The sequence below is a fragment of the Ursus arctos genome, unplaced genomic scaffold (assembly GCF_023065955.2).
Source record: "Ursus arctos isolate Adak ecotype North America unplaced genomic scaffold, UrsArc2.0 scaffold_16, whole genome shotgun sequence".
NCBI classification, from domain to species: Eukaryota; Metazoa; Chordata; class Mammalia; order Carnivora; family Ursidae; genus Ursus; species Ursus arctos.
In genome coordinates, this window is record NW_026622830.1 from 748,970 (window position 1) to 775,713 (window position 26,744).

At 63.5% G+C, this 26,744-nt stretch overlaps 1 protein-coding gene across 5 annotated transcripts in view; it reads left to right on the forward strand.

Annotated features, from left to right (window-relative positions):
* Positions 1-3,516: 3,516 nt before the first annotated feature.
* Positions 3,517-26,744, forward strand: part of KCNQ2 (potassium voltage-gated channel subfamily Q member 2) — a 48,924-nt gene continuing 25,696 nt past the window's right edge. For all 5 annotated transcript variants that reach the window (XM_044385630.3, XM_044385629.3, XM_044385631.3 and 2 more), the window contains exons 1-7: positions 3,517-3,849; positions 18,854-18,944; positions 19,943-20,069; positions 20,428-20,603; positions 21,368-21,493; positions 24,896-25,006; positions 25,670-25,765. In XM_044385630.3, coding sequence (XP_044241565.1) covers positions 3,554-3,849; positions 18,854-18,944; positions 19,943-20,069; positions 20,428-20,603; positions 21,368-21,493; positions 24,896-25,006; positions 25,670-25,765 — 1,023 coding nt within the window. In that variant the 5' untranslated portion in view covers positions 3,517-3,553. The remainder of the gene's footprint in view (positions 3,850-18,853; positions 18,945-19,942; positions 20,070-20,427; positions 20,604-21,367; positions 21,494-24,895; positions 25,007-25,669; positions 25,766-26,744) is intronic.

A 26,744-nucleotide genomic window follows, 5' to 3' on the forward strand; every position in this document is an offset into this window, starting at 1 on the left:
ATTTGCCCAAATGAAGTCTTGTTTCTCGGGCTGGCAGAGTGTCCCCTCTGGCCTCTGCCAGGGTCATCTGTTTTCTTGAGGCCAACATGACTGGGGAAGGACCCTGCTCTTTTTCTGCTGGGAGGAGGTGGGTGGTAGTGAAACAGGAAGGTTTGCTTTTCAGTATCCGCCCCCAGTGTCCCCGTGGTCACTGGCCCAGGGAACTCGAGAGTGGGTGAACACCTGGGTATAAGTATCTTCTATGCGACCGAGAGATGTTCCACACAGCATCCGGCTGGGGCTGCAGGAGACGGGCTCCGCAAGCAGGCGTCAGAGCGGCCCCCACCCCTACCCCGGAATGGCCAGTGCAGCGTCACTGCTGGAGTCCCGCGGCCAGCACGAGCAGCCAGCGGAAGCCTGTTTCTTCTGGACTCACTTCCCCTACACTGCGGGACCCACCGTCCTGTGTTTGTGAGACTAGAGTCACGACCCCCCAGGGCTGCATCGCAGGAAATGCCCAGCCCACTCTCGGTCCTGTACCTCTGCAGAAAGAGGGAATAATCCAGACGTGCTGCAATTTGGCCTCCACTGCTGGCAGCCGTGATATCTTCTGACCACACATTGTGGGTCATGTGCCAGGCTCTGGGGGACACGACAGTGGGCAGGACACACGCAAGGGCAGGGGAGCCAGGACAGGAGATGGGGTCCTAGCCCTGTGTGATGAGTTCCCTGATCGGAAGGGAACATGCAGGAGCACGTTGGGGCAGGTGGGGATCTGTGAGAGCTCTGAGCTGGCCTTGCGTGAGACAGCAACAGCGGCCACACTAGTTTCTCTGCTGTGGGGGTGGGAGTAGGAACCAGGAGAGCCAGGAGCAGCGTGCTGGGCCTGAGGGCTCTGGGGAGAGTGACCAGTGCTGGAGGTGCTGAAAGGACAGCGCCCAGCCTGGCTGGCCAACCCCATGTCCAGGTGAAAGTTCTCCCTGGACTGGAGCTGGGTGCTGTGTGCATCTGGATTTTTCCACTCCTCTTTTCTGGATCCCAACAGTACAGTCTTGGCAAAGATGGCTTGAGCCTGAAAGCTTTCCCATCTATTTTTAAATAAATGAAATTCCTGTCTCTTGCATGGAATTCACCCCAACTGAGCATTTTCGATGAACTGCTTCCCTGGGTTGCAGGGATGGAGGGCACTGTTGACCAGGTTACTGACAACTGGACAATGGTGTGCACGGCACAAAATTGAGAACATACATGTTCGGTGAGCCAACTCATTGAAAGCACGTCCTAAACACAGGAAACCAAGATTTTCAAACTTTGATATGGGATTCATCTGCCAGAACCTCTGGGAAATGTGTCAGACCTTTCTGGGGTCTGCTGTCTGAGACAAAAGAACAGAGTGCTCGGGGCGCCTGGGTGGCTCAGTCGTTAAGCGTCTGCCTTCGGCTCAGGTCATGATCCCAGGGTCGAGCCCTGCATCAGGCTCTCTCCTCGGCAGGAAGCCTGCTTCTCCCTCTTACACTCCCCTTGTTTGTGTTCCCTCTCTCGCTGTCTCTCTCTGTCAAATAAATAAATAAAATCTTAAAAAAAAGAGAGAGAACAGAGGGCTCGGGGATGCAAAGGTGTGCCTGCATCCCAGAGAGCTCCCCTCCAGCCTGGCTGGCGGTGCTCCCGCTGGAGGGGCCTCCCCCAGGAGACAGTGAAGGCAACCGGTATCTCCTTAATGTCCTGGAATGAGAGAGCGGACGTTGCTTCTACCTCAGTGCTCATATGTTTGCAAAAATGACACCTGGGAATTGCTCCTCCTTCCTCGGTGAACCAGCCCTACCCACAGGTCCAGTTCACTCTCCCATCGAGCGCCAAGAAGGGGGGCCCCAGGAGGGGCCATGCCCAGCTTAGGTGACACCCCATAGTCTGGGACCCCCTCTTAACAGGATGAGGGAGCACGAGGGCTGCTCAGAGGCCGATGAGTGGAGACAGCCAGCATGGGCAGCCTCTCTCTTTTTGTGATATAGGTGGTCATGCCCTTCCCTTTGAACTGACCAGACGGGCTCCCCCTTCCTCAGCCTGGGCTCAGCGGGTGTGCACACACTCAAGAAAACTGCAGCTAATGACCAGGCACAGAGGCAGGGCGGGGGGAGTCATGAGTGTGGCCCCTGGGCCGTACCTGTGTGCACAGGTGTATGTGGGACATAGGTGGCACTCCATCCCCAACATTGTAGATGATTTACAAATTAGCTCTGTGCCTGCCTCGACCATTCTGTTTCCTGCTGAATATGGAAGAAAAGGCCACATGGCCTCTAGCTTTGGAACTGAAAGGGCGAACAACACAGCTGATCCTGTTTTCTGAGCCAAGTTACTAGTGAGGACAGTGCCAGCTACTAAAAGGGCCTACCTTAGTGGACCCCACAGTCCTGGGCAAATGCGGGAAGAGGCTGGATGTGGTCAGGAGAGGCCCCTGCAGCCCCCACCATCCAAGGTGTGCAGAGGGAGGCTTAGCGAGTGGAGGCATGGTGCAGAGTGTCAGCGTGGAGTGCACAGGGGCCTCTCAGTGGTTGAGAAATGAGTCCTTTGGCTTCCCAGAAGAAAGTTCTGGAAGGACACCCCCCTGCCCAGCCATGGCTCCCTGGTCTGGGGAGCAACCTGTGCTTACTCCCCCTCAAGAGCACACCCTGCCATCTGTGTCCAGAACCTGCCGTCCTCTGTCCTGGACTAGGGCACCAGTGTCCCTCCTGGCCTCAGGCCTCTGTCTTGCCCTGGGGCCCACCCTCCCAGGTCCTTTCTGGGGTCTGCAGAAGAAAGTCCAGGCCTTTTGGGGTGAGTCTCTCAGGTCTCACCTCTCTGACTACCTCTGCCCCTCTCCTTGCTTCAGGGGCCTCTGCAAACCCTCCCTTTCCCCTGCTGCCTCCCTTCCAGGACTCCTCCAAGGTCCAGCTCAGACCACCTCTTAGGAAGTCTCCCCAGATGCCTCCCTCTACACTCAGGGGACCTGGGTCCAGGGGGTCCTCAAGCCTGGCCCACTTAGAGGCCAAGTGCATAAGGTCCTGGTGGGCTGAGCCTTGTCGGAGGGTGTAGGGCCGTGTACATCCCTCCCTTCTGCTCCTAGGAGTCCAGTCCAGGGGTCCAGCTGGTAGGAATCCAACTAGGGCCAGGCGCCGGCAGGGCTTTGGGACCCAAGGGAGAGCTGGGGGCCGCTCAGGCGGTGCGCTTGTCTGACCAGGGGATGACCAGGGGATGACCAGGGGCCCCGATTCCCTGGTCAGGGCACATGGCGCCGCGGGGAGCGAGACGCCGGGAGCAGCCCCGTCCTCCTCTGCTGTCTCCCGCGTCCCGTCCCCTCCCCTCCCCTCCCGCGGCCCGCGCGGCGTCGCAGGGGTTAACGGGGGCGGGGCGAGGCGGCGGGCGGAGCCAGGTGGCCGCAGCGTCCCCGCGCGCGGCCCGGGCCGGCAGGAGCGCGGAGCCGCCGCCGCTGCCGCCTCGGCCATGCGGCTCCCGGGCCGGGGGCCTGGGCTCAGGCCCGCGCCGCCCCCTGCGCGCCTCCCCCGCTGAGCCTGCGCCCGCCGGGGCGCCGCCCGGCACCATGGTGCAGAAGTCGCGCAACGGCGGCGTGTACCCCGGCCCGAGCGGGGAGAAGAAGCTCAAGGTGGGCTTCGTGGGGTTGGACCCCGGCGCACCCGACTCCACCCGGGACGGCGCGCTGCTCATCGCCGGCTCCGAGGCCCCCAAGCGCGGCAGCATCCTGAGCAAGCCGCGCGCGGGAGGCGCGGGCGCCGGGAAGCCCCCCAAGCGCAACGCCTTCTACCGCAAGCTGCAGAATTTCCTGTACAACGTGCTGGAGCGGCCGCGCGGCTGGGCGTTCATCTACCACGCCTACGTGTGAGTGCCCACCGCCGGCGGGGGGCGCGGGGCACGGCCGGGGCGGTCGCGCTGGCGACACCCGGCACGCGGCTGCGGGCGGCTGGGGGCCCCCTGTGCGTCCGAGCGCCCGCGTCGGTCACGCCGGCGCCCGGGTCTGAGCCCGGGGGACGGCGTTCCCTGGCTAAAGCCAAGGGCGGAGATGCTTGCGAGGTTGGAAGGAGTTCTGGCGTCCGGGCGTCCAGGCCAGGGTGGGGGCGCCATCCCCCAACCAACAGCGGCCTGGCTGGGTTGCATCAGCCCCTCCCCCGCAGGATGGGGGGATGTGCGGCGCCCCAGCCTCCCCTCCTCGGCCCGAGGCCCCTCCCCACGGCCGCTGCGCCGAACAAAGGGCCAGCCGGGAGGGAGGGTGGCGCTGTCAGTCCTGCCACGGCATCTGGACTCCTGGAGGCCCCCCTCTGGGCTGGGCTCCCCCGAGGGAGGGGGCAAGGGGTGGGGGCAGGGGCTGGCTTACTTGGGCTCGACCCCCAAGCCGTTCACTCTCCACCTAGGGTGAGCTTCTTCTGGTTTGCTGGAATGGGGGTGGGGGGTGTCCTAATATTACTTCCCTCCCCCAGCCCTGGGCTCGGGGTTGTTGACCGTCTTGCCCCTTGGTGCCTGCTGTCATCCTTGGCCCAGCCTGCATCCCCCACTCTCCCCTCCACCCAGCACAGCCCTGACCCCTCTGTGCTGCTGCGAGCTGGAGGAGCCAGCGCCGCGCACATTCTGGGCTCTGGATCCCCTCCTTGGTGGGTGGACGCCCAGGAGGAGGGGTGCTGCTGTCCTGAGCCCGCCAGCCCTGGCCCTGTGCAGGGACCTGCTGGCTCCCGGGGCAGTTGCCGTGGCCTCAGGCCGGCACTATGTGCACATGAATGTTCATGTGTGCCGTGTTCCGGCAGGAGTTGCTGCGCGTGTGGCCTGTGCCGTTGGCGTGCGGTCTCTGAGCGGGCAGGCACTCTCCCTCCCATCCCAGCTAGACTGGGGCCGGGACTCGGCCATTTTGAATGAAAAAGGCATTTTGGGATGGGAGTGGGAACGGATTCTGGGAAACCATCTCCAACCGTGTGCCCCCCTGGGATGAGAGGGGTGTGTGCCCATGGACCTGTGAGTGTGTGCTCTGGACAGACCCTCCGTGGGATGGGGGAGAAGACCCCATGGGGGAAAAGCCCGGCTGCTAGAGGGGAGGGTGTCCTGGGGGGAGACCACAGCCCTGGCAGGTGCCTGGGGCACTGTCCCCTGCCCCATTGCTGAGCCACCATGGGAGGCAGGGTCTTCCCTGGCACCGTGAGCGTCCCCCCACTCCCCACCCCGGCCCCGGTGCGGCGACTCGCACTCTTCCCATGTAGGGATGCTCAGGTGAGCTGTTCATCCTTGGAAGAGCCCTGTGTCTCCTCATCAATGGCCCTCCTGTCACCACCTCCCTCCTTGCCTTCTGGGAGGTCCCACTCCGACCTCCGGCATGTGGTCAGAGCCCACCCCACAGCCCCACAGCCAGGTGCCCCTCTCTGGCCTGTGGTTTGGCTACTGGAGGGTTTGCTGTGCTTTGGCCCCACACATCCCTGGCCGGCAGGACATCCTAGGGGTCCCCTCTGCATGGCCCCATCTCCAGCCCCGAGTGGCTTCTCCCTGCCCGGGCCTGAAGTGGCCAGCCCCTCTGTGCCTCCTGCCTCCTCAGAGCTGCAGCACCCAGAAAGGGACGCAGCATGGAAGGGAAGGCTGGGGCGGGTTGCTGCTGCCGTGCGTGCGTGTGTGTCCGTCCGCCTGAGCCAGGACAAGCAGGCCTGTAGCGTGTGTGGGCCCTCCTGCCTGCTCAGCCCCTTCCCAGCTTCCCCGCTGAGGGCACGGGCTGCTTGAGCTCCCTTTGGCTCACTGGCAGGGGGACTTTTCTGGGGAGTGGGGGAGGCAGGAGGGGAGCAGGTGTTGTGGCAGCTGTTGGGTTAGGCAGTGAAGTCTAGTCGCAGAACCCGCAGGCCCCAGTCTTCACTCAGGAGAGCGGGCACCGCAGCTCCTTGCCCCCAGGCATTGTGGCGATGGCCCAATGGGGTAGCCGCTGTCCCAGGGCGGGCCCACTGGACTCTCAGCGAACGGTGACACGTCTCCAGCCGTTGTTGCTCGTCACCCATCCCCCAGGTCCCCAGGCATGAAATTCTCCACTGTCCCTATGCCCAGCCCATGCCTGGGACCCAGGCCCACCCCAAACCAGGACGCCTTCACTGCCCTGCTGCTGGTCTCCTGCCTGGGGGTGTGGTGACCCCCTTGCCCAGCGTGGACTGGCCTGGCCCGTGTACGTCATCAGGTTTTCTGAATTCATTAATTAAACAAAGTTCAAGGCCCTCTTCCCTTCCTGGCGCTGAGCTGGGCCTGAGCAAGCCTGTGGAGGGCAGAGGCCCGGCTTCCTCCATCTGCCCTGGCTGGAAGGGGGTCCTCAGGGCTGGGGCAGCAATGAGCCCTCTTAGGCCACTGTTCTGCTGCTTTTGCCACCAAAGCCTGGCTTCTGGAAGATGGAGGTGTGCCAGCCACTCTGGGTGCCCCAGTGGGTTCTGGGGGGCGGTGGCTATCAGGCGGGGAGGGAGGTGGTTGCCCTGTGGTTCCCCGTCGACCCCCTGTGGAAGGGGCTTTTTCCGAGAAACTGCCTGTGGGAGTGGAGCCGCGTCGCTCCTTCCTGGTGTGAGCTTCTGGGGAGAGGAGCCTTCCCTGAGTCAGGACGGATCCCACGCCCGCCGAGGTGTGGGCCTGCCTGGGCAGAAACAGCTTGGACCCCCCCCTCCCAGCTCTGAGACCCCTGGGGGGTCCCTTCCTCTGCGTGGGTGGGCAGACCCTGCCCCGTGTGACGGTTCAGCCCGATTTGGGCGGGCAGCCCAGGCTGCACGTGGATGCAGGGGCGGTCGCCGGGGCCCGGTCGGGAGGACTCCCACACACGTCGTCAGCCCTGGGCGGTGTGGGGTGGGGAAGGGTCCGACTCAGCTCGAGCAGCCCTGCAGACCCTCCTCCCCACTGCCTGTTCCTCACACCTCAGGACAGAGTCTCAGGGCTGAAGGGTCTGTGCGCCCTGAGAGCGGGGGCGTCTCTGTAAGAGGATTTTCTGGGTGTAAGTCTGGAGTTTTCAGCAGTTTCTCAGAGGGGACCTGAGTTTCTAGAGCGCCCTGTCAGGGATGTGGTCCGGGCTGGTGGGGCTTGCGGGCCTGCTCCGGGCAAGTCCACGGGGGGGTCCTCTGGGAGCCTGGCTCGGGTGCGACCCCCAGGCTTGGGGGATCCGGGCAGTTACTCCTTTGAGGGGGAACCTCTCCGTGTGGATTCTCTGTGGCTGCTGTGTGCCGGTCTCAGCTGTATGTCCGGGAGCCTCAGAGAGGCCTGTTTGCACTGGTGGGGAAACTGAGGCCAGGCAAGGTTGAACGAGCTGCAGAGTTGTCTCACTCAGGCTGAGAGGGGTCTCCTCACTGGAGACGAGCGTTTTGGGTGCGGATTGCCTGACTTACGCACATCCGAAAGCCACTTCGAGTTGTCATGCGTAGAACAGGCAAACGCCCTGGACCGAGCCGCGGAGGCCGGCCCAACACGCGGCTCACTTTCTGTACGCTGTTCTCTCTTGGGCCGGGTAGCCAAGCCCTCTGTCCTCAGACCGCACCTGCTTTGGGGTCAGGGCTGGGAGCTGCTGGGCCTGGTGTGATCTCCAGCAGGCCGGGGTCCAGGGCCTCAGGGCCTGCTGCGGTCCCCTGCGTGGCCTTGGCTAACCCTGCACAGGCCACCTGCTGTCCCCTCTTGCTTGTTTGCTGCCGGTGGGCTGCCCGGGGTGACGGGGGGCGGGGGCCTCTGCCCTCAGCCTTGGCCCTGACCGTTCCTTGGTCTGACCGCATCTGAGGGTTGAGCGCGGCCCGGGGAGGTGGCTGGGGTCCCTCCTCTGCTGACGGAGCGTTGTGTTTCCGGAAGGAGGCTGGAGCCTGCGTGGCTGTGTTCTCAACTGCTTTCAAGTCGCAGACCTCTCTCTGTCCTTGGGGAGGGAGTGTCCCCCGAGAGCTGGAGAATCTTATGGAAATTTCCTCAAAGGTGGGAACACCAGGAGAGTTGTGGTTTCCAGGGGAACCGGGGCTGACCAGACCGTCCTCACTGGTCTGGAGACCTCAGGCCTCCTTGCAGGATTTCCCAGCCTCACCACATAGTTTAAAGCGAGATCAGACCGTGATAACACAGTCCAGGCTAAGCCCTGTGTCCCTGTGTCCACTGTTAGGTTGTGGATTCCCCACAGGCTCCCATGTCCGCAGGGCGACAGGGTCAGTAGGAAGCTCAGTGCTTGACGGCTTCAGAGGTCAGAGCAGAAAGAATCTCGGTTTTGTCAGACGTCTGTACAAGTCAAATATCCCAACTCCAAAGACTCGGAAGGAGTTGGCTGGCCATGTGGGCACTGCTGTGTGTCGGGCACCCTCGGACCCCAGATGCCCACCCTGTGGTGGGAGGCCCAGCTCCGGTTCTGACAAGACTTAACCCCCAGCATGTCTTCGAAGAAGCAGATCGCCTCTGGGAGGCACGGGCCGAGTCAGACGTGGCTGGGGTGCTTCTCGGCTCGTCTCGGTTAATATGCTAACCCACGGGCCTCGGCTAATCTCTGCGCTCCCGCCCGTGCAGGATGCAGGCCCCGTGCCTCTGCGTGGCCGTCACTCAGCAGATGTCCTGGCCTCTGCTTGGGAGAGCCACAAGGCTAGCCGCGAGGAGTGGGCGCTCTCACTGTCCTGTGGAAGGAATAGGGTCCAGAGGACTGAGCTCCTTGGGGTTCGTGGAGGACGCCACCAGCAGGGTCTTGGGCTTGGGGAGGGCAGGCCCCTCAGAGGATGGAACCCCTGTACAGGACGGGGGGCCACGCTGTGTGTGTTCTGCGGCCTCTGAGCGTCCACGGGAGGTTGGACAGGGCGGGTGAGGCCAGGGGCCAGGCCTGGGGTTCAGGCCCTGTCCCGTTCAAAGGCTGAGGATAGTGGTGGGCCCTGGGCGGGAGGCTGCTGCCCTCGGGAGGCGAAGTTTATGGGGGACGTCGGTGCCTGACTTCTGGTTATTGGAGGCCCATGGGGACACCCCGCACTGCCTCCTGTTCACTGTTCTCGGGTACGGGTGCAGGGTCGTTCCGGGGCGGACACTGCCGGGAACAGACATCGCCCCGTTACCCCCACGGAGGCCGCGCTGTCTCAATTTCCACTGCTGGTTAGCGTGTCACTCAAGTGGCTCACTATTCGTGGCGTGACGTTATCCGGTGGAGAGGCTTCAGAGGGCGTGTTCGGCTGAAGGATTGTGAGTGGTGGGGACCCCCAGCCCTGGGCCAGCCTGGCTGGGCTCCTGCCTCCACGGACGCCCCCAGGCCCCAGGTTTCCTTGTCCATAACGTGGGCTAATGATTCTGTGTTTACTTTTGCGAGTCATCGACCAGATCCTTGGCGTGTGCGACGCCCGCCAAGCTCGCGGCCGTTGTTCTTAGGTCTCTGTGGCTGTGGTTTTAGCAGAAGGAAAAGGCTTGTCCGGCATGGAGACTGGACAGCAGGCGCCTGTCCGGGCAGCTCCCTCGGCCGCCCGCCCTCAGCCCAGCCGCGGCAAGCCCGCAGTCCCTCGGCCAGTGGCTGAGCCTGGACCGAGAGGCTTGTGGCTGCTGGTGATGAAGCCGCACATTTAGATGTGAGGCCCCACCGGACGCTTCAGACCCTTGCTTGTGCGTTCGTCCCGGCGGACTGGCCACACTCCTGGAGGAGTTTGCTTGCTCTGCAGCTGCCCGGGTGTCGGGGCACGTCTTCCTCTTCGCGGCTGAATGGCACACGTTCCCAGCATCCTGAGCCTCCAGACGCGGAGGCTGGAGCGATTTTGGCTTGAAAAGCAGCATTGCGGGCAGGTTGTACCATGGGGTCCCCGAGGACCGCTGGCCTCTGCCTGGGCGTCCCGACCAGCCCCCGCTGTCCTCGGCTAGGTCATGTGGTGACCTCAGTCCACGCAGGCCTCGAGGCTGAGCCCGCCTCGGCTGCACTGTCCTCACGGTGACGGCTGCTTTCTCCTGCAAGGCTGGAGCTCAGCTGTGTTTTCCAGCCGCGATATGCTGATAGCTCCAGCCGCCTCTTACCACGGCGCCTCGTTCGTGGCGATGCACCGGCCACCGCGGGAGGAGGAAGCGTGTCTTCCTGTGGTGGCTGCGTGGCACCTGTCACCCCGCCCAGCAAAGCCAGAGCAGCTTAGTTGAATATGCGGTGGGAAGAGGAGGGTTGTGCAGAGCTGAGGCTGTCCCCAGAGAGCAGCGTCTTCCATGCTGTGGGGAGGGTTTTGAAGAAAGCCGTGGTTCTGGAATGACTCCGTGTTGTGCCTTGCCCCTGGGCCTCCACACTCGGCAGGGCTGATGCCTCTCACTGACCCGTCCTCAGCGCGCTTCCCCGGCTGCTGGTGGTACCGCCGCGAACCCCGAAATGAGTCTGCTGTGCTTGATTAGTTCCTGCGGACGGTTGCGCGTCGGAGACGGTCAGTGGCAGACGTGGCTTTCCCTAAAGCCCGTCTCTTCCTTCCATGAACTTTAAAAGCCTGGGGGGCTCAGTTGGTCCATGTCTGGCTCTTGGTCTCAGCTCGGGTCCTGAATTCAGTAGTGAGTTCAAGCCGCACGTTGGGCTCCATGCTGGGTGTGAAGCCTACTTAAAAAAAAAAAAGTCACGACCAGAGTCAGAGGGGGAGGTGGTGCAGGGATTGCTCAGCAGTGGACTGTCTGGAGTTGGGGAGGGGGGGGGGGCTCGAGTTTCTGTTGTTTGAAGCTGGTCTAGATCGTGCTTTAAATTCATCCAGAAGGGCAGGGGTGAAGAGCCTGGGCTGGCAGTGCCCCTGGGTTGGGAGCACTCTGGCTGAGCTGGGACCTGCATCCTGAAGGCTCTGCCAGATCCCAGGCCTCCCAGGGAACCCTGGAAGGTCAACGTTTCCAGAAGAACAAGGTGCTTCTAAAATGCTTTGCTCTAAGTATGTTTGCATGGCTTTCTCTGCAGGAGTCTGGCTGAGTATGCCAGGATGGGTTCTTGTTGGGATCCCATGGGGACGAGGCTGGGGGCTCATTGTGGGGATGGAGGCCCGGCATGGTCACCGACAGGCACCGTCTGCAGGGCTGAGTGCTGATTAAGGAGCCACTTGGCAGCCCTGCTGTGTACCCAGCCTCACCCTTTCCTGGTGGAGGGAGGGAAGGTGGCAGGGACGCAGGTCCCCATGTGGAGTTGAAGCTAATATTTCCTCCTTCCTTCTGGGCCCTGGTGAGTGCGGGGCTCGGTCATGGGGGAGGTCAGGTCTCGGCAAGGGGGTCTTCTAGCCCTTCCTTGAGTCTCAGACGATGAGCAGGGATGGGGACAGGATTGTTCTCAGGGGCCTCACAGCCCTGCTGTCAGTCAGCCCCCAGATGCTGAGGTCAGGGCCACAGGGGAGCGGTCATGGACCCAAGGCCACTTGATGACAAGAGGGGCATTCAGGATTCAGACCTAGCAGGTGCTGGGCTACGGGGCCTGTGGCTCCTCCTGCAGAGGACTCCTGCTCTTGGGGGGGTGACCTGCCCATGTTGGGGTCTGGCTCCTCCCCAGCCCCCAGCTGCCACAACCTTGGCCCCACTGCTTAGCATCTGGAGTTGGCTGAGGGGAGGAGACACTGGGGAGGACAGGCCTTGCCTTTTCTGGCAGCTCCGCGCAGAAGCCATGAGGCGTGGGGCCGAGGCTGCTCCTGTTGGGGGGACGGGCACAGTGTGTTCCAGGCCAGCCCAGAGCCTGACCTTTGTCTGCAGGACGTGCTCCAGAGCTCAGTGTCATTAGGCTCTACCCGTTACCCGGCTGGAATAAAATTAGGTTTCTAATTCTTTCGGATTACTTGGAATAATTTTGTAACTGTACAGAAAGTCCTAATGGGAGTCCTGGGGAGCAGCGTCCCCGGATATCCCTCAATCATCTGTGATGGCAGCAGGTTGGCAGCTCGCAGTGAACCTGGCCGCAGAGCGTCCTAGATTGCTTCTGGCAGCATGCAGTGTGCGGCCATCCCCCTCCCAGACCGCTCCCTCCCCTAGGTCTCGTCTGGTTTGCTTTTTCCCTCCATGGAACTCAAGAGCTTAGAAGCCCTGAGCTTGCTTTTCCATTCAGCCTTGGAAAAAATATTTGAAGGGTTCATAGGAGGAGAAGGCCAGTTTCTCCTGGGACCCCAGGCCTGGGGGGAGGTGGTGAGAAGCTTCGGGAAGCACAGAAAGAAGCTGGTGCAGCAGAAGCAGGTGTGGAAGTGGGAGGAGCCGTCTCGGGGCTGCAGGCCTGGCTGGGTCCATGGGAGTTGAGAAGTGTGTTCACCCACACAGACAGAGGCTCAGCGAGCCTCCCGCAGGAGGGCAGGGCCCGCCCCAGCTGCTTTGCACGTGCAGAAGGGCAGAGCAGGGAAGTGGGAGCGTTTTGGAGCTTAGATCCCAGGTGGGGCTGGGAGGCCCCGGCGGGTGAGGTGGGAGAGGGTGCTGGCCATGGTTCTGAACGCGAGCCCGCGGGCCTGGCTCCTCAGCGCAGCAGCCGAGGCCCACAGAGCCCGCTGGCCTGGGGAAGGGGCCGGGTGGTCAGCACTGGCTTCCATCTCCAGATTTAGCTGCTGGTGCCCCCAGGGTTCTTTCCTCCCGGTTAGCAGTCTTGCCGGTATATCCAAGAGGGTCCTGGCTGACGTGCGTGTGTACTGAGCTGAAAGCTGAATTAACGTGGTGTGGCCTGAAACCAGGCCCTTCACCGTGGCAGCCCCGTCTGAGCCCAGACAGCGCTGCCCGACCTGAGTGAGGGGCGCCAGAGGCATCAGAAAGCAGCACGTGGTACGGTGCGTTATCTCCTCCGAGGACAGAAATTATACGCACCCATTGTAGGACGTTGGGAAGATGCTTACAAACACAGGAAGAACCTTTGTCTCCCTGATTTATTTTCAAGCATCTGTGCCCATCTAGGCGTTTTTTAAACTAGATGGGATGCAGACTCCGGTCGTCCTTTTCCATGTTAACGACGTATCGTGGAATTTCCCCATGGACTGGATGCCCCTGTTTGGCGGGTGTTGGGCTTTGTCTCTGAGAAGAGCTCCCTGGGGGGGGTGTGACGACGGTCCTGTGCCTGACTCCCCTCCCCTTGCGCCCTTGTGGCTTGTAGCTTGGGAGGAGACCGTGGCTGTGGGCTCTGGCCTGGAGAATGGACCCCAAGCACATGCCTGGTGGCCATTCAGTGGAGGGGGACCAGGACTGGCCCAGGAGGGGGCGTGTTAAAAAGGGGTCCTGCCTGTGGGTGAGCCCTCTGTCGCTGGAGGCGTGTGAGTGGGGTCCAAGAAACACTCACTAGGATGTTTTTAGGAGACCATATGCCAGAGCGATGGGCCCTGGGAGCCTGGGGGCGGGCCAGCCTGGAAGCCAGTTGGAGGGTCTTCAGGAAGAGTCTGGGGGAGGCTGACAAGGGGGGCAGCAGGCCTGGCTGTCCCATCAGCCTCAGGGGAGCCCTCCTCACCCTGCTCCTGCTCTGGGCTTCCCTGGGATTGTGCCGACGGATTGTCCTTCCCCAGTCCTCTGCCGTTCCCTGAGGGGCATGGCCTTGTGTTTCACGCGCCGCATCAGCCCCGTTGTGGGTTCACGTGTGGCCAGGCCCCTCCTGGTCTCAGGATCCCCATGCTCTGCCTTTGGAAGCCCCCTGGGTCCCTCCAGGACACGGGCCTCCTGTCCACGGGCCCCTTCTTGACCCCTTGCTCCTGTCCTTTCCTGCGGCGTTTGGAGACAGGGTGGTATGCACCGTTGAGCCTTGTCTGAGTGGGGCAGGGGGCCGCTCTCCAGCCGATCCAACCTCAGGAAGGCTGTCTTGGCCGTCGTGTGTCAGGGTGCCTGCCCCACCCCTGTGTGGGGGTTCTGGCTGTGTAGTCAGGGGCCAACTGAGCAGAGCAGGGGAGGAGCTGACTGGACCCCTGCTTGGAGGGTTGCAGCAGAGTAGGGCTGGGAAGCCTGTCAGAAACCGCGGGACAAGGAGGGGGCCGCCCTGTGATGGATGTGCAAGCAGAAAAGAGCCTCAGGCAGTGAGAGCAACGTGTGCAAAGGCCCTGGGGCCAGGAAGCTGGCCTGGGGAGGCTGAGAAATAGACAGGAGGGGAGTGAAGTGCGCTTCCTATGGTCTCAGTGGTGGGGGTTGGGGGTCCTTGTGAACTTGGGCCTTCTGATGGGTGAATGGCTAGGGAGAGATGCAGGACTCCTGACCTGCATGGCTCCCTGTCCTGAGAGAGCCCATGGCCAAGGCCTTGGAGGGACACCGACCATCCTGGGGCCACTGGCCTGTTGGGGGGCATCAAGGGGTCCCCTGAGAGCGCCTTTCTGCCCTGGGTGTTAGGAGAGGAAGGGGCATTAGTGAGAAAAGCCCGGCTGTGGTGTGGCACTGGGGGGCAGTTGTGGGAGGGGCTGGAGCGGGGTGGGGGTGGAGTCCAGGCAGGCCAAGGCTGTTCCCGGGGCCTCAAGTGCCGAGCCAGCGGTTGGACCTTCTGGGGCTTTCTGGGTTGTGGCTTGTCAGGCACGGGACATGTATTGAGCACTTGCTGTATGCAATGCACAGTCCCAAGGGTTCGCCCGTCACCTCCCTGCGGCTTTCTGCTCGGGCGGTGGGGGGAGGGCTCCTGAGAAGCTTCCATCCTTGGATTAGCAGGCTCAGGTGGGAGCCGGGCTGGCCTGGGGGGACTCTGGGGGGAGGCGACACCCACGGGGGAGCCTTCGGTGCAGGCGAGGGGTCTCGGGAGTGTGGCCTCCTCCTCCCTCCAACCCTGGCGCGATCTCACGGTGATTCTTCACGTGTGGTTTGCTCCTGGAGCGGCCGTCAGCAGTCTGGGCTCTCCGTCACTCCTGGAGATGGGAAGTGGCAGTGGGTCTGGGAGGCAGAACAGTTTATTAGGGACGAAATTAGATTCCAGGTCCTAATGGACGAGGCGGGCAGGAGGCTCCCGGGGGCCCGGCAGCGAGTCTGGACTGGAGGGCCTGCTGTGGCCTCACGCTGGCTGATGCTCGCTCGTCCTGGGCCCCGCTGGGCTTCGGGGCCACCCAGCCCCAGGGAGGCACAGGCTTACTGTGTTGAGTGGCCATGGCGGCTGCTCCAGAGCCTCCACTCTCCCACCTGTAAAATGGGTGAGAGCGTGTTCTGCCCTTAGTTGTCATGGGCCTGGCGCATAGTAGCCTCGCTGTGAATGCTAACCTGGGGGGGGGGGGCTTGGTGTCAGAGACCCTTCCCCTCCTTCCAGAGAGCAGCCGGTCAGGGTGGTGGTGGGGGGCAGTGGCGTGCTGATGACCTTGTCGCATCGCTGCCACATTCACTGTTAAATGTTTATTTCATGACATATGGGAATGAGATTAATAGCCCCGGCCGTCTCCTGCACTAGTCTTTGGGGGCAGCGAAGGCATCCAGGGTGTGGCCTGGCTGCAGGGGCTTTGTCCTGCCTCTGCTGCGGACCTTCCCTGTTGACCCCAGGAACGAGGTGGCAGAGGCTCTGTCCTATTTTCCCAGAAAGTAAATATTCCGTGCTGTCAGATGGGGTGAGGGAGTGGGAGGGGGAGACGGAAGCAGAGGGGTGTCTCCCTGGGGGTGGGGCTGCCCCCTCTCTCGAGGGCAGGGGCAGGCAGAACACACACGTACACACACGTGTGCTCCCCATGACCGGCAGGCGTGGCTGCAGGCTGACTGCCGTGGGGGGCTCGTCCCGCTGACTTGGGCGTCTCCACCGCCCTCCGTCCCTCATCCCTCCCGTCAGCTCCTGTCTGCTCTGGGCCCTGCCCTGTGCGGCAACCCATACATCAGAATCCCCGCACTCAGGCCCCTGCCCGGCCTCTCTGCTCCGAGCTCAGGCTGCGGCTCAGGTCCCTTCTGACGTCTGACTGAGGTCTCTCCTGCTGCTGGGTGAACACAGTCCGTTCGCTGTGGGCCCTGGGCGGTGCTGGCACCCAGGCTGGGTCCGCGTCAGACGAGGGGGTTTTCCCGGGCGGTGCTCCCTCTCCAGGTGGCCCATTTCCTCACTGTTCAGGTGAGCACGAGCTGAGGTCCTTCTCACCACCCCCTACCTCGTGCCTCCCATCCTGGCCCCTGGAATCTGGGGCTGGGCACTGGCTGCTTGAGATCCTTGTCTCCTTGGCAACCACTGCTTGGAATTCACTGTGATAAGCGTTCTCCGGCTGCGGCTGCGGGAGAACCACCCCGTCCTGCCACCTGGGATGCCTCCTTTTCCCTGCAGCCTGGACGGGTCCCAGGCCAGAGGGCGTGAGAAGGCCCTGCAGAGAGCAGGCTCGGCGGAGCCTTGCCGCTAAGGGAGGGGGCTCCCGGACTCCGGGGCGGGTAGAGCTGCTCACCTGTCCCTATCGGGAGGAAGCAGACCAGCCATTCTGGGCCCGCAGAGCAAAGATTTCTATCTGAATGTCTCCTCACCAGCCGCGTGGGTCCTCCGGCACCTGGGCGGGTCAGCACCCTGAGCACATGGTGTGCTGTGAGGGGACCTCGGGGGTGCTGGTGGCGGTCCCTGCCCACCTCTCCCCCGCCTCTCCTGAGGACCAGGAGTGGGACGAAGGGTCCCTTCCTGCCACAGCCGTCAGAAGCAGAGACGGAGGGAGAGGCCTGCAGGAGAGAAGGCAGGACACGGCCACTTTCAGATCCCTGAGCGTCGGCAGGAAGCTTCCGGTCTGTCCAGGGCCCCCACGGGCCTCAGTGATTCTCCCCTGTTGCTCTGCAGGAGGGTGGCTCCTGTGTCCCAGCTAGCCCCTCCCCCAGGCTCCTCAGGCTGGATCCCGCTCAGGTGGCTGCATCACCGAGGACACTGTGCTCGGGCCCCCTACCGGCTTCTTGAGCCTCAGTTTCCCCATGTCTAAGATGGGCGTGAGTGTGGACGTCGCTGGGGGAGTGGCGAGGGCCCCCGGTCCCCGAGGCGCCTGTGGACAGGAAGGTGCCCGGAAATAAGTGTGTCCTGTGTTGTTGAGCTGCGCGCGGCTGGCGGGCGGTGGGGGAAGGAATCGCCGTTCGGAGTCGCCCTCTCGGGATCGGGGGACCTAGTCCCGGGCCTGGAGGCATGGCTTGGGAGGGAGGTGCCCTCTCTCCGGGGGTCTGCTTGTCTTTGCCACGGACTCCTGCTGCCTGCCTCCCCCCTCCTCCTCACGGGTGGGCAGGGCCCAGCTCTTCCCGAGTGCGCACCCCCCGCCCGCCTGCTGTCTGTGGCCATCTGTCCCTAACCCTCAAAAACAGGGGGCGGCTGCTGGGAGTTGGCTCTGCTCACCTGGTCGAGCGGGAACGTTCCCAGGGTCTGGCTTTGGGCTTTTCTTCTCCGAGTTGCTGGCATGACCCCATCACGGGCTGCTGGGAAGGGCTGCCCATCCACAGAGCGCGGCCAGGCCATTCCGGAATGTTCCAAGATGCCAGTCAGAGCCGCCCACGGGAAGCAGGGCGGACAGGGCCTGGTCACCTTGGGACTTGGGCTTTCTCGTTTTCACTTCAGGGCAACGTTTTCTTGCAGCGTGAGTCTGAGTGTGGAGTCCGACCTCCCCCACGCGGGGGACAGCGGCATCAGGCTTCCCCTGCCCCATTCTCTCGTCTGGTCAGACTTGCCCTCTGCCCAGTTCCGGAACACGCCGTCTTCCCTGTCTCTGGGCCACCCCACATGCTCTTCCCTTTTCCCCTCTTGGCCCCACGCACTCCTCTTCACCTTTGTGGACACCTCCTCAGAGAAGCCTGCCAGATTTCACGTCTGCCCTGGGCTCCCCGCCTCTCTGCACTGAGCCAAACTGGGTTGGGTGCCCTTCCTGTCGTGGGTGATACGTCCAGCCCCTGCCATCACCCAGGCCTCCAGGGTCCTGACCCAGAGCCCTGGAATGTCTGCGTCCTCCGTCCCCGACAGATCCACGCTGCGTGGGTGTGACTTCCCCACGGACTGAGCTGGGAGAAAATACCACCAGGCAGAGTTACAAATACATACATAAATCACATGGGCTGTCTGGACTTTTTTTCCAGGGCTCAGTTAGTTGAATAAATTGTCTAATGAAAGGAAATTAATTGTGGTTTTGAAATGTGACTGCTTCCTCGCTGCTGCCTTGTCTGCGCTGGCTTCGTCCTCTTTATGTCAGTACCGCTGTGCGGGAGCTGGGCGTATGCCGGGGACCCCCTCCCCAGCCGCACGCCCAGGGAGGGTCTTCGGGGCACCCGGGGCAGGGCTGCCGGAGGTGCCCCAGGACCCGGCCGAGGCTCAGAGCTCCTGGTGCTGCCCAGCTCGAGCGCCAGCAGGACGCCAGCGGACAAGGTGGGGCCGGGCCCGCGTTAGCACCGGGGCGGCTGGGCTCTGGTCTTGACCATGCAGCAGCGGGCCCACGAGGGTCTCCGGCCTCCTCCTGCCCCTGGACAGCCTGGTGGTCTCGACTCCTGGGGCATCCAGGGTGGCGAGAACACCCAGGAGGGGAGTGGTGTGCGGGCCCCTGTCTAGCTCCCCACACCACGTGCTTTGTGCCGCACCCCCAGGAGCCCTGGACCCCGCCCTTGGTCTCGGGCACTCTGCTCCCTCAGGCCCCAGCCTCACACTGTCCCCTCTGGCCCGACACGCTGGCTGCTGTGTCGGACGGGGCCTTGGCGTCTGTGCTGGCTGCACAGTGCCTCTCGGCTCCCCTTGTCGGGAGCTGACGGGCCTTCCATGCACCCGTCCTGTGCAGCCGGAACCCAGATCTGGCGGCCAAGGCCCTGGGCGGGTGTTCGTGAAGGACCGTGCTAACAGGCGTGTCCTGTTTCTCAGCCTAAAAAGGAGAACCGTACACAAGGAAGAGGACACAGCTTATGAGGGACGTCAAGGGGCAGCCGGCGTTCCCAGAGAGTTCTGGGGACCTTTCCAAAGCCCAAGGCTGTTGAGTCGGGAGTGTGGTGGGTGTGGTGGTGCACAGTTCCGGGGGTGGGTTCAGCTGTGATTGTGGGCTCTGCCCCCTTGGGCCCCCTCTGGCCGCTGCTGACCGCCCTCCGTCCGCCTCGGCCCCAGGTTCCTGCTGGTCTTCTCCTGCCTCGTGCTGTCGGTCTTCTCCACCATCAAGGAGTACGAGAAGAGCTCGGAGGGAGCGCTCTACATCTTGGTGAGTCCCTGGCGGGACGTGCAGCCGCAGAGGCGGTGGTCGGCGGTCTGTCCCCCAGCCCCTTGCTGCGGAGACTCTGACCCCCCAGACCTGCTCCTGCATGAGCCTGGCCTCCCCTGCAGAGACCCCCGCCCCCTCCCACCCGTGGCCCCCACTCTCCGGGCTCCAGTCTGGTGGACCAAGGCCCGTCCAGCCTCCCCAGCTGACGTTAGCGAGCGACCTTGCAGCGTCCACCGCCCCGATGGTCACAGTGCCGACACCTGCATGTCCCCTAACACCCAGTCTGCCCTGCTGCCCCTCCCTGTGTCCCCGCAGTGTCTGACAGACCACCCCCACCCCCCACCCCGTTCCCACTTGCTCACTAGAGCCTGAGGGCCCAGGTGGCCCCCTCCCCGGGAAGTGTGGGGTGTTCCCCAGCGGACGTGGGCGCGGGGCGGGGGCTGAGAAGCTGACAGCATTGACAGGCAGGGGCGGGCGCCATGGCAACCACAGTGCAGTGTCTTTGTTGCTGTTGGTGACGGGGGGTGGGGGGGGGCTGCAGGAGGAGGCTGATCCCTGTCTGGAATGAACCTCAGAGGAGCCCCCGCCTCCCCTGCCCGCCCTGCACTCTGGCTTGGGGTGCCATGGGCCTCAGGGAGGCCACACCCCTTGCAGTTATCTGGGATGCTTCCTCAGCTTTGCCCTCTGTGCCCCATCCACGCCAGCTCACACTGGACGGGGCTCCCCCCACTAACACCCGCTCACACTGGACAGGACCCCCCCCTACTAACACCAGCTCGCACTGGATGGGACCCCCCCACTAACACCCGCTCACACTGGACAGGACCCCCCCCTACTAACACCAGCTCGCACTGGATGGGACCCCCCAACTAACACAGGCTCACACTGGAAGGGACCCCCCGACTAACACCCCCCCCCCTCCACTAACACTGGCTCGGCCAGCCTGGTCCCAGCCCTGACCCCGGCTGGGGCGTGGCTCAGTGTGGCCTCCCCTGCAGGAAATCGTGACCATCGTGGTGTTCGGTGTGGAGTACTTTGTGCGGATCTGGGCGGCAGGCTGCTGCTGCCGGTACCGCGGCTGGAGGGGGCGGCTCAAGTTTGCCCGGAAGCCCTTCTGTGTGATAGGTGAGGCCAGGGGGGTGCAGGCAGGCTGCCAGCCTGGAGAGGGCCGAGGGTGCATGTTGGCCCGGGAGGCAGGCCGAGACTGCGGACTGGCTGCTTCTGGAAGTTTCCTCCGCCTGCCCTCTTGGCGTCCACGCCTGTGGTGAATGCGGCCTGAGTGGCAGGAGGAGGGGAGAGGTGTTGGGACAGCTGCTGCCCAGGGCAGGGCTGGGCAGGGTGGACAGTAGTGCTGTCCCCTTGCTGGCCCTTTGCATGTGCCTCCCGTCCATCTGTCCGTCACCCTGGGGGCCCCCCTCACCTGCAGCCGGAAACGGAGGTGCAGGGGGGCCAGCCCCGCCTCGAGCCCTGCCGTCTCCCACAGACATCATGGTGCTCATTGCCTCCATTGCCGTGCTGGCCGCTGGCTCCCAGGGCAACGTCTTCGCCACGTCGGCGCTCCGGAGCCTGCGGTTCCTACAGATTCTGCGGATGATCCGCATGGACCGGCGTGGCGGCACGTGGAAGCTGCTGGGCTCGGTGGTCTACGCCCACAGCAAGGTGCGCGGCGCCGGGTCCTGGGCCCCGCTGGATGGAGCCCCGGAGGTCAGGGCAGATGGGAGCCAGCCCGCCCCCTCTCCGGGCGTCTTCCCACGAGCCGCGCCGTCCTGGTCGGCTCTGTCCAGAGCAGCCGTCCCACGGCGCGCTCTGTGGTTGGTGGGTGCGCGGGGTCGGCACCTCCCAGACAGCAGCCTGCAGAGGCTGGAGCTCGAGCCGGCGGCCGTGAGGGGCCTGCAGCCCTGCGCGGGAGCCCCACCCTGTGTTCTCCTCCATCCTTCCTGTCTGAGCCCTGAGCTGGGGGCTTGGTTGGCAGGACAGGGCCAGTGTCGGCCCTCTAAAGTGCTGGGGTGCTGGCCCCCCAGGCTCCTCCAGGAGCCTCTACCACATGGGCTTGTTCCAGGGAGGTTGTCCCAGGTCTCCAGCCTGAGTGCCTGACGATTTCTGGGGCAGTGCTCCAAGCCTGGTGGATGGGGTGTGCTGGGCTTCCGCGTGGGGGAGCCCAGGTCCGGGGACCACTCGGGACTGGGACTAGAAAACCAGCTGCCCCACCCCCGTGCCCTGTGCCCAGGGCCACACAGCCCAGCAGGTGCCGGCCTGGGCGACTGGGGGTTCTGTGGGGACACATAGCCCTGCAGACGCCGAGCCCATAGCACACCTCCCCAGGGTGGTGGGCCCTCAGGGCTGCCAGGGATGGGCAGGATACTGCCAGGCTGGCCACGGCGCCTACTGGGGCCGGGCAGCCGTGACGTGAGCCTCTCTTTCAGGAGCTGGTGACTGCCTGGTACATCGGTTTCCTGTGCCTCATCCTGGCCTCCTTTCTGGTGTACCTGGCGGAGAAGGGAGAGAATGATCACTTTGACACCTATGCTGATGCCCTCTGGTGGGGCCTGGTGAGTCCTTCCCTGGGGGTCCTCCTCCTGCCCCCTGTCTGCACCCCTCCCCCGGGCATGCACGGGAGACAGGAGGGCTCTGGCTGGCTGGAGGTGTCTCTCTGGGGCCACCTGCTGGGCACTCGGAAGCAGGATGCCCAGGCTGGGCAGCAGTAGGGGGCACGGTGGGGGGTGCACAGCTGTGTGCAGGTGACAGAGGCCCAGTCCCCAGGGAGCCTGTACCTGGCTCTGGGTGGTCATTGACCTTCCTTCCTTATTGGCCAGCTGTGTGTGAGGCCTCTCTGCTGGAGGGGCCGGAGGGACAGGAGGGACAGGAGAGTTTGAAAAAGGGACTCCAGAGCCCCTGGCTCTCCTGGGCTCCACCTTCCCAGCCGCCCCACCCGGGAGGTCCGGAGCCTTCGGACCCGCAGCCCCTGCTCACGGCCACCCCACTCCCAGGCTCCTGGAGGCCCCTCTCCTGTCACCCGCCTCTTCCAGGGCCACCGTGAGTGGGGACGGCCCCGTGTCTGTGGAGTGTGCCTCGTGGGGACCAGGTTGTGCTCTGTGGGCTCCATCCCCATTAGCTGGATGGAGCTTGGCCCGGCTCCTCCTGGCCCGTGTCCACAGATGCCCCAGGTGGGCGCTGGAGGGCCCCTCCTTCCTGGCGCTCTTCCTGAGGGAGCGGAGCACTTGGCCTGGGGGCGCATGGAGGGCCTGGGTCCACTCTCCTGGGACCCCGGACCCCGTTCCGCAAAAGCTGGCTGAGTGGTCTTTGGCAGATATTTCAGATCTAGCGGAGAAAAGGGATGTGTAACTTTCACCGGCATTTAAGTGAGAATGCAATTTATTTGTGATTATTTTATCGATTGCTGTGGGGCCTGGCATCTGTCCTCTGATGCAGCTGTGCGGGAAGCAGCAGGGCAGGCCCTGGGCCAGTCGCCCGTGACGCGGCTCGTCCTGCCCCCAGGCCTTGCTCGTGGACCACAGTCTTCCCATCTTTGAGGGATGAATTGAAGCTCTTATTTAAGTGTTTAACGAAGTGGTGTTTGCGTATGTATAACATGACAAGTAGTGTGTGGGTTTACAGTGGACACGCACCCCTTCCTGCCCGTGGGGCAGAGGCCGCAACTGCTGGGGCTTTTCTTGGGGGTTTACCTCCATATTCCCGAATAACAGCTTACGCTATTTCCAGACTGAAGCTTTAGACCTTAATTATCCGCTTGGTGCTGGGATAGAATGAGATTCGGCCCCTCCGCCGTCCTCGTCAATCTAGACGTCCTGCCTGAGTCCCCTTCCTTCTGCTCTGCAGGCCTGCACGGCTGTGGGAGGCCCTGGCCGTGTTGGGGGTGTCCCTGCACCTGCGTCCCTCCCCAGCCCGCCCTGATGCCCCCTCGAGTCGGCCCTCACTTTGGAGGACCTGGCCGATGGCTCCGAGACCTGCCTGTCTGCGGATGTCCCACCTGCACACACCCTGGCTGCCGGGGGCCACTGAGGGCGTGTGGCCGTTCCCTGTGGGCACTTTGGGGACCCTCTCCTGTGCGCTTCTGGAACAGGGGCCTCAGGGAGGGGTCCTCCTGCGCACGCCTGGACCCCTGAGCCAGTCTGTCCCCCTCTCTCTGGGCCTGATGGCACCTGCACAGACCTCGGGACGCGGGATGTGTCCTCTGGTTCCTCTCAATTTCCTCATGTGTTTGTCCAGCTCCTAGGAGACGTCCCCAACCTTATGTCTCAGCCAGTTTGATTTTTTAAAAATATTTGATTTATTCATTGAGAGAGTGAGAGAGAGAGAGCACAAGCAGGGGGAGGGAGAAGCGGACTCCCCGCTGAGCAGGGAGCCCCATGCGGGGCTCGATCCCAGGACCCTGAGATCTTGACCTGAGCTGAAGACAGACGCTTAACCTTCTGAGCCCCTCACGCATCCCACCAGCCATAAAATTCCTTTGTTTTATGGATAAGATTTCTTCTCTCTGTGGGAGGATCTCCGTGTCTTTGAGAAGGTCTCCTGCCCCCCGGGAGGGCTTTCTGCAGAGCTTGGGTCCACCCACACTGCTGCCGTGGTCTCACGCCCCCCCCCCCCCCCACCGCCCGGGCCTGCTCCACCCCTGCAGGCTGGTCCTCTCGCTGGCCGTCCCCTGCAGCTTTCCCTCACTCCTGCCCTGCCGTGGAGGAGGGGCTCGCTGTGGCTGGGGTCCAGGGGCACCTCCCTTCTGCTGGGGTCTCTTGTCCTCACCCAGACTCCCGTCCCATGAAGTCTGGGTTTCTTCCTGCCTCCTGGCCTGGAGCCCCGTCCTCCAGGTCCTGCTTCCGCCCTCAGGGCTCCTTTCCACAACCTCATCCGTCACCCGGTGGAGTTTTTGGAGGGGGTTTAGTTTACGGTTAGTTTATACTGAAAACCTTGGTAATCCGCACCTGGTGAAGTTCTGACCAGGGAGGTTTTGTGGTGCGGAGTGGATCCCCTTCTGGCCCACACCCACTCCTGGCTGCCCTTCCTCATTCCCTCTGCCTTTCCAGAACTTTCTACGCAGGCCCGAGTGGGGATTGTGCCCCGTTTCCCGCCGTATGCACGCAGGCCCCGAAGTCCCTGCCCAGGGGCCATGTTTTATCCAGTGCCGTTTCCCAGACTCCATGGTGGGCTCTGTGCCCTGGAGTCCAGGGGACAGCCCCCAGGGGCTGTGGGTGGGTGCTGAGAGATGCCCGCCCCCATTGGCAGGTCTGGTGGGAGCCTCCTGGAGCTCGCCCCGTGGGCAGTGGGCCCTCCTGTGTGCCTGAGGCCTCTGTGAGTGGGCACTGCCCTCCCCACTGCGCCCCAGGGAGGCCCGTCCTGCCCCCCCCCCGTCACGCTGGGGCAGCTCACGCTCCAGCCGCACCTCGGGGGGGCCCTTCCCGCATGTCTGGCCTCAGCTTCTAAGTCACCCTCCAAAGGCCCCACTGCACCGAGGCCCCCTCCTGTCTCCATCGTCTGTCCCGCATGTTTCCTGCTCAGCCCCATCCCTGTCCAGCTGCTGGTTCTTTCTGGGCTTCCTGGCTGTGGCCCGGCCTTGAGCCCAGAGCGGCCGCCAGCTCCCTCCGTGGGAAGCCACTTGGCCTCCTTGCTCCGTGGCTCTTCTGGCTCTGACGGGTGTGAAGTGGGAAGAGAGCCTCCCAGTGACCCCATGCCCTGCCCTGAAATGTGGGGAAGAGGAGGGATCTGGAGAGTTTGGGGATGGTTTTGCAGGGATGAAGGACGGCGTTGCGGGCCTTGGCCTCACTGGGCCTCGTGTGCGCGGTGTGGGAAGGGGTGGCCTCTGTGCCTGTCCAGTGTGTCCTGAGGGCAGCCCTCTGTGTAAGACTCCGGGGGCTAGGAAGAGCGTCCAGGTCGGGGTCATGGCCTCCACAGTGGTCACCGCCAGGCCTGGCTCAGTGACAGGGCTTCCTGTCCCACAGATCACCCTGACGACCATTGGTTACGGGGACAAGTACCCCCAGACCTGGAACGGGAGGCTTCTGGCCGCGACCTTCACCCTCATCGGTGTCTCCTTCTTTGCTCTTCCCGCGGTAAGTCCTGTCGTCCCTTCTTGCCTTTGGTGGGGGCCACATGCGGCCCTAGTCACCTGTCCACTTGGGGTCCGTGGGACAGGAGCACGGCTCCCAGCAGGGTCCCCAGCGCCCCAGGAGCTTGAGGTGGCAGGTGTGGTGCAAAGAGTCACCCTTTCCCGAGCTGCCCTGGCCAGGGGCTGGTGGCTCTCAAGCTGTGGCCTCTGTCGGCCACTGTCAGGCCTCCCAGCCCTATGGGACTGGCCAGTAGGTCCTTGTGACCGGAGCAGTGCTTTGCGGTGACACGGATCCCTTGTCAGGTCGCTAGGGGACCCGCGCAGCAGGGGCGAGTCTGCCATAGCTGGGCAGGGCGGAGGGGTGGCTGGTGGGGGGACACTGCTGTTCCTCGTAGCTGCTCGCCAAGAGCCTGGGCCTGCACTTGCCTCAGTGCGGACGGTCAGGACGGAGGAGGACCTCTGGGCCCGGGCGTGTTCCGGGTGGGCACCGCCATGCTCCTGCAAGGCAGAGGTTCCCTGTACCCTGAAAAATCCAAGTGTTCTTCCCCAGCTTGGTGTCCAGGTGGTTAGGGACTGAGGAGGTGGGGAGGCCCCCAGCGTGTGCAGGCCAGGGTGGGGGTGGGGGGCTGTGGCCGCTGGCGCATGGTCTGACTCTGATGACCTGCAGGGCATTCTGGGGTCTGGCTTTGCTCTGAAAGTCCAAGAGCAGCACCGGCAGAAGCACTTTGAGAAGAGACGGAACCCTGCGGCGGGCCTGATCCAGGTGAGGCCAGGAGGGCCCAGGGGAGTTCCCGGCGGGCTCCCGTCCTGTCCGGGAGCAAAGCCCGGGCCAGCCCTGGTGCAGAGACCCCTCGGCCCCTGGCGTGTCCCGTGTGTGGCCGGGCCACAGCCCTTGGTCCTGTGAAGGAGCACGTTGGGCGCGGAAGTCAGGCCGTGTGTTGAGAACCAGTGCAGACACCTCAGGCCTGCAGTCGTGACGGCGTGGGTGGTGGCCGTGGTCCTGCGTGGGCCCCGGGCCCCTGGGGGCCGGTGTGCTGGCTCACCCCCACTACACAGGGACCCCACTCAGGGAGCCATGCAGTCCATTCCACTGCCGGGGGCTCAGAGGCCCCTTGGGGTCCAGCTTCCTGAGCTGGGACACTGAGCAGCAGGCTGCCCGAGGGGCCCCTCTCCAAAGCTGGGGAGCCGGCCATCCTGGGGAGCTGGTGGACATCCCCCACCCACCCAGGTCTTTCCTTTATAAAGAGGGGGTCTTCCCCGTGGGCATCCTGCTTCTCAGTTCTCAGGAACTGAATCAAAATCTTACATCAGCCAGGGGAGTGCTCCTGAGAGCAGCTGCCGAGCCAGGAGCGAGTGGGTCTAAACGCCCCCGCCTGCACCCCTGCCCCCAGCCCTGGGACCTTCCTGGTGTGGCAGCTGACGTCGGGGGGGGGGGCCAGAAGTGAGCCTCGTTCCGGAAGTGTGGTGGTTTGCTTTGACCTCTGATGGCCCCCAGAAGGGTCAGTCAGCTCAGGGCTTTACCTGGAAACTCTCCCAGGGCTGGAGTGGCGTCCGGGCACGCGGGCATTGGTCAAAGGTCACCGGTGGACAAATATCGAAGGGGTCGTGGTGTATTTTTGACGTGGAACTTATCTTATGTTTCTTTATATGATTTGAAAGACGAATGCATGGGACGGCAGTCACAGATCCACAGCTCTGGCTCACGGAGTATCGGATGTGATTTCTTACGGTGACAGCACCGG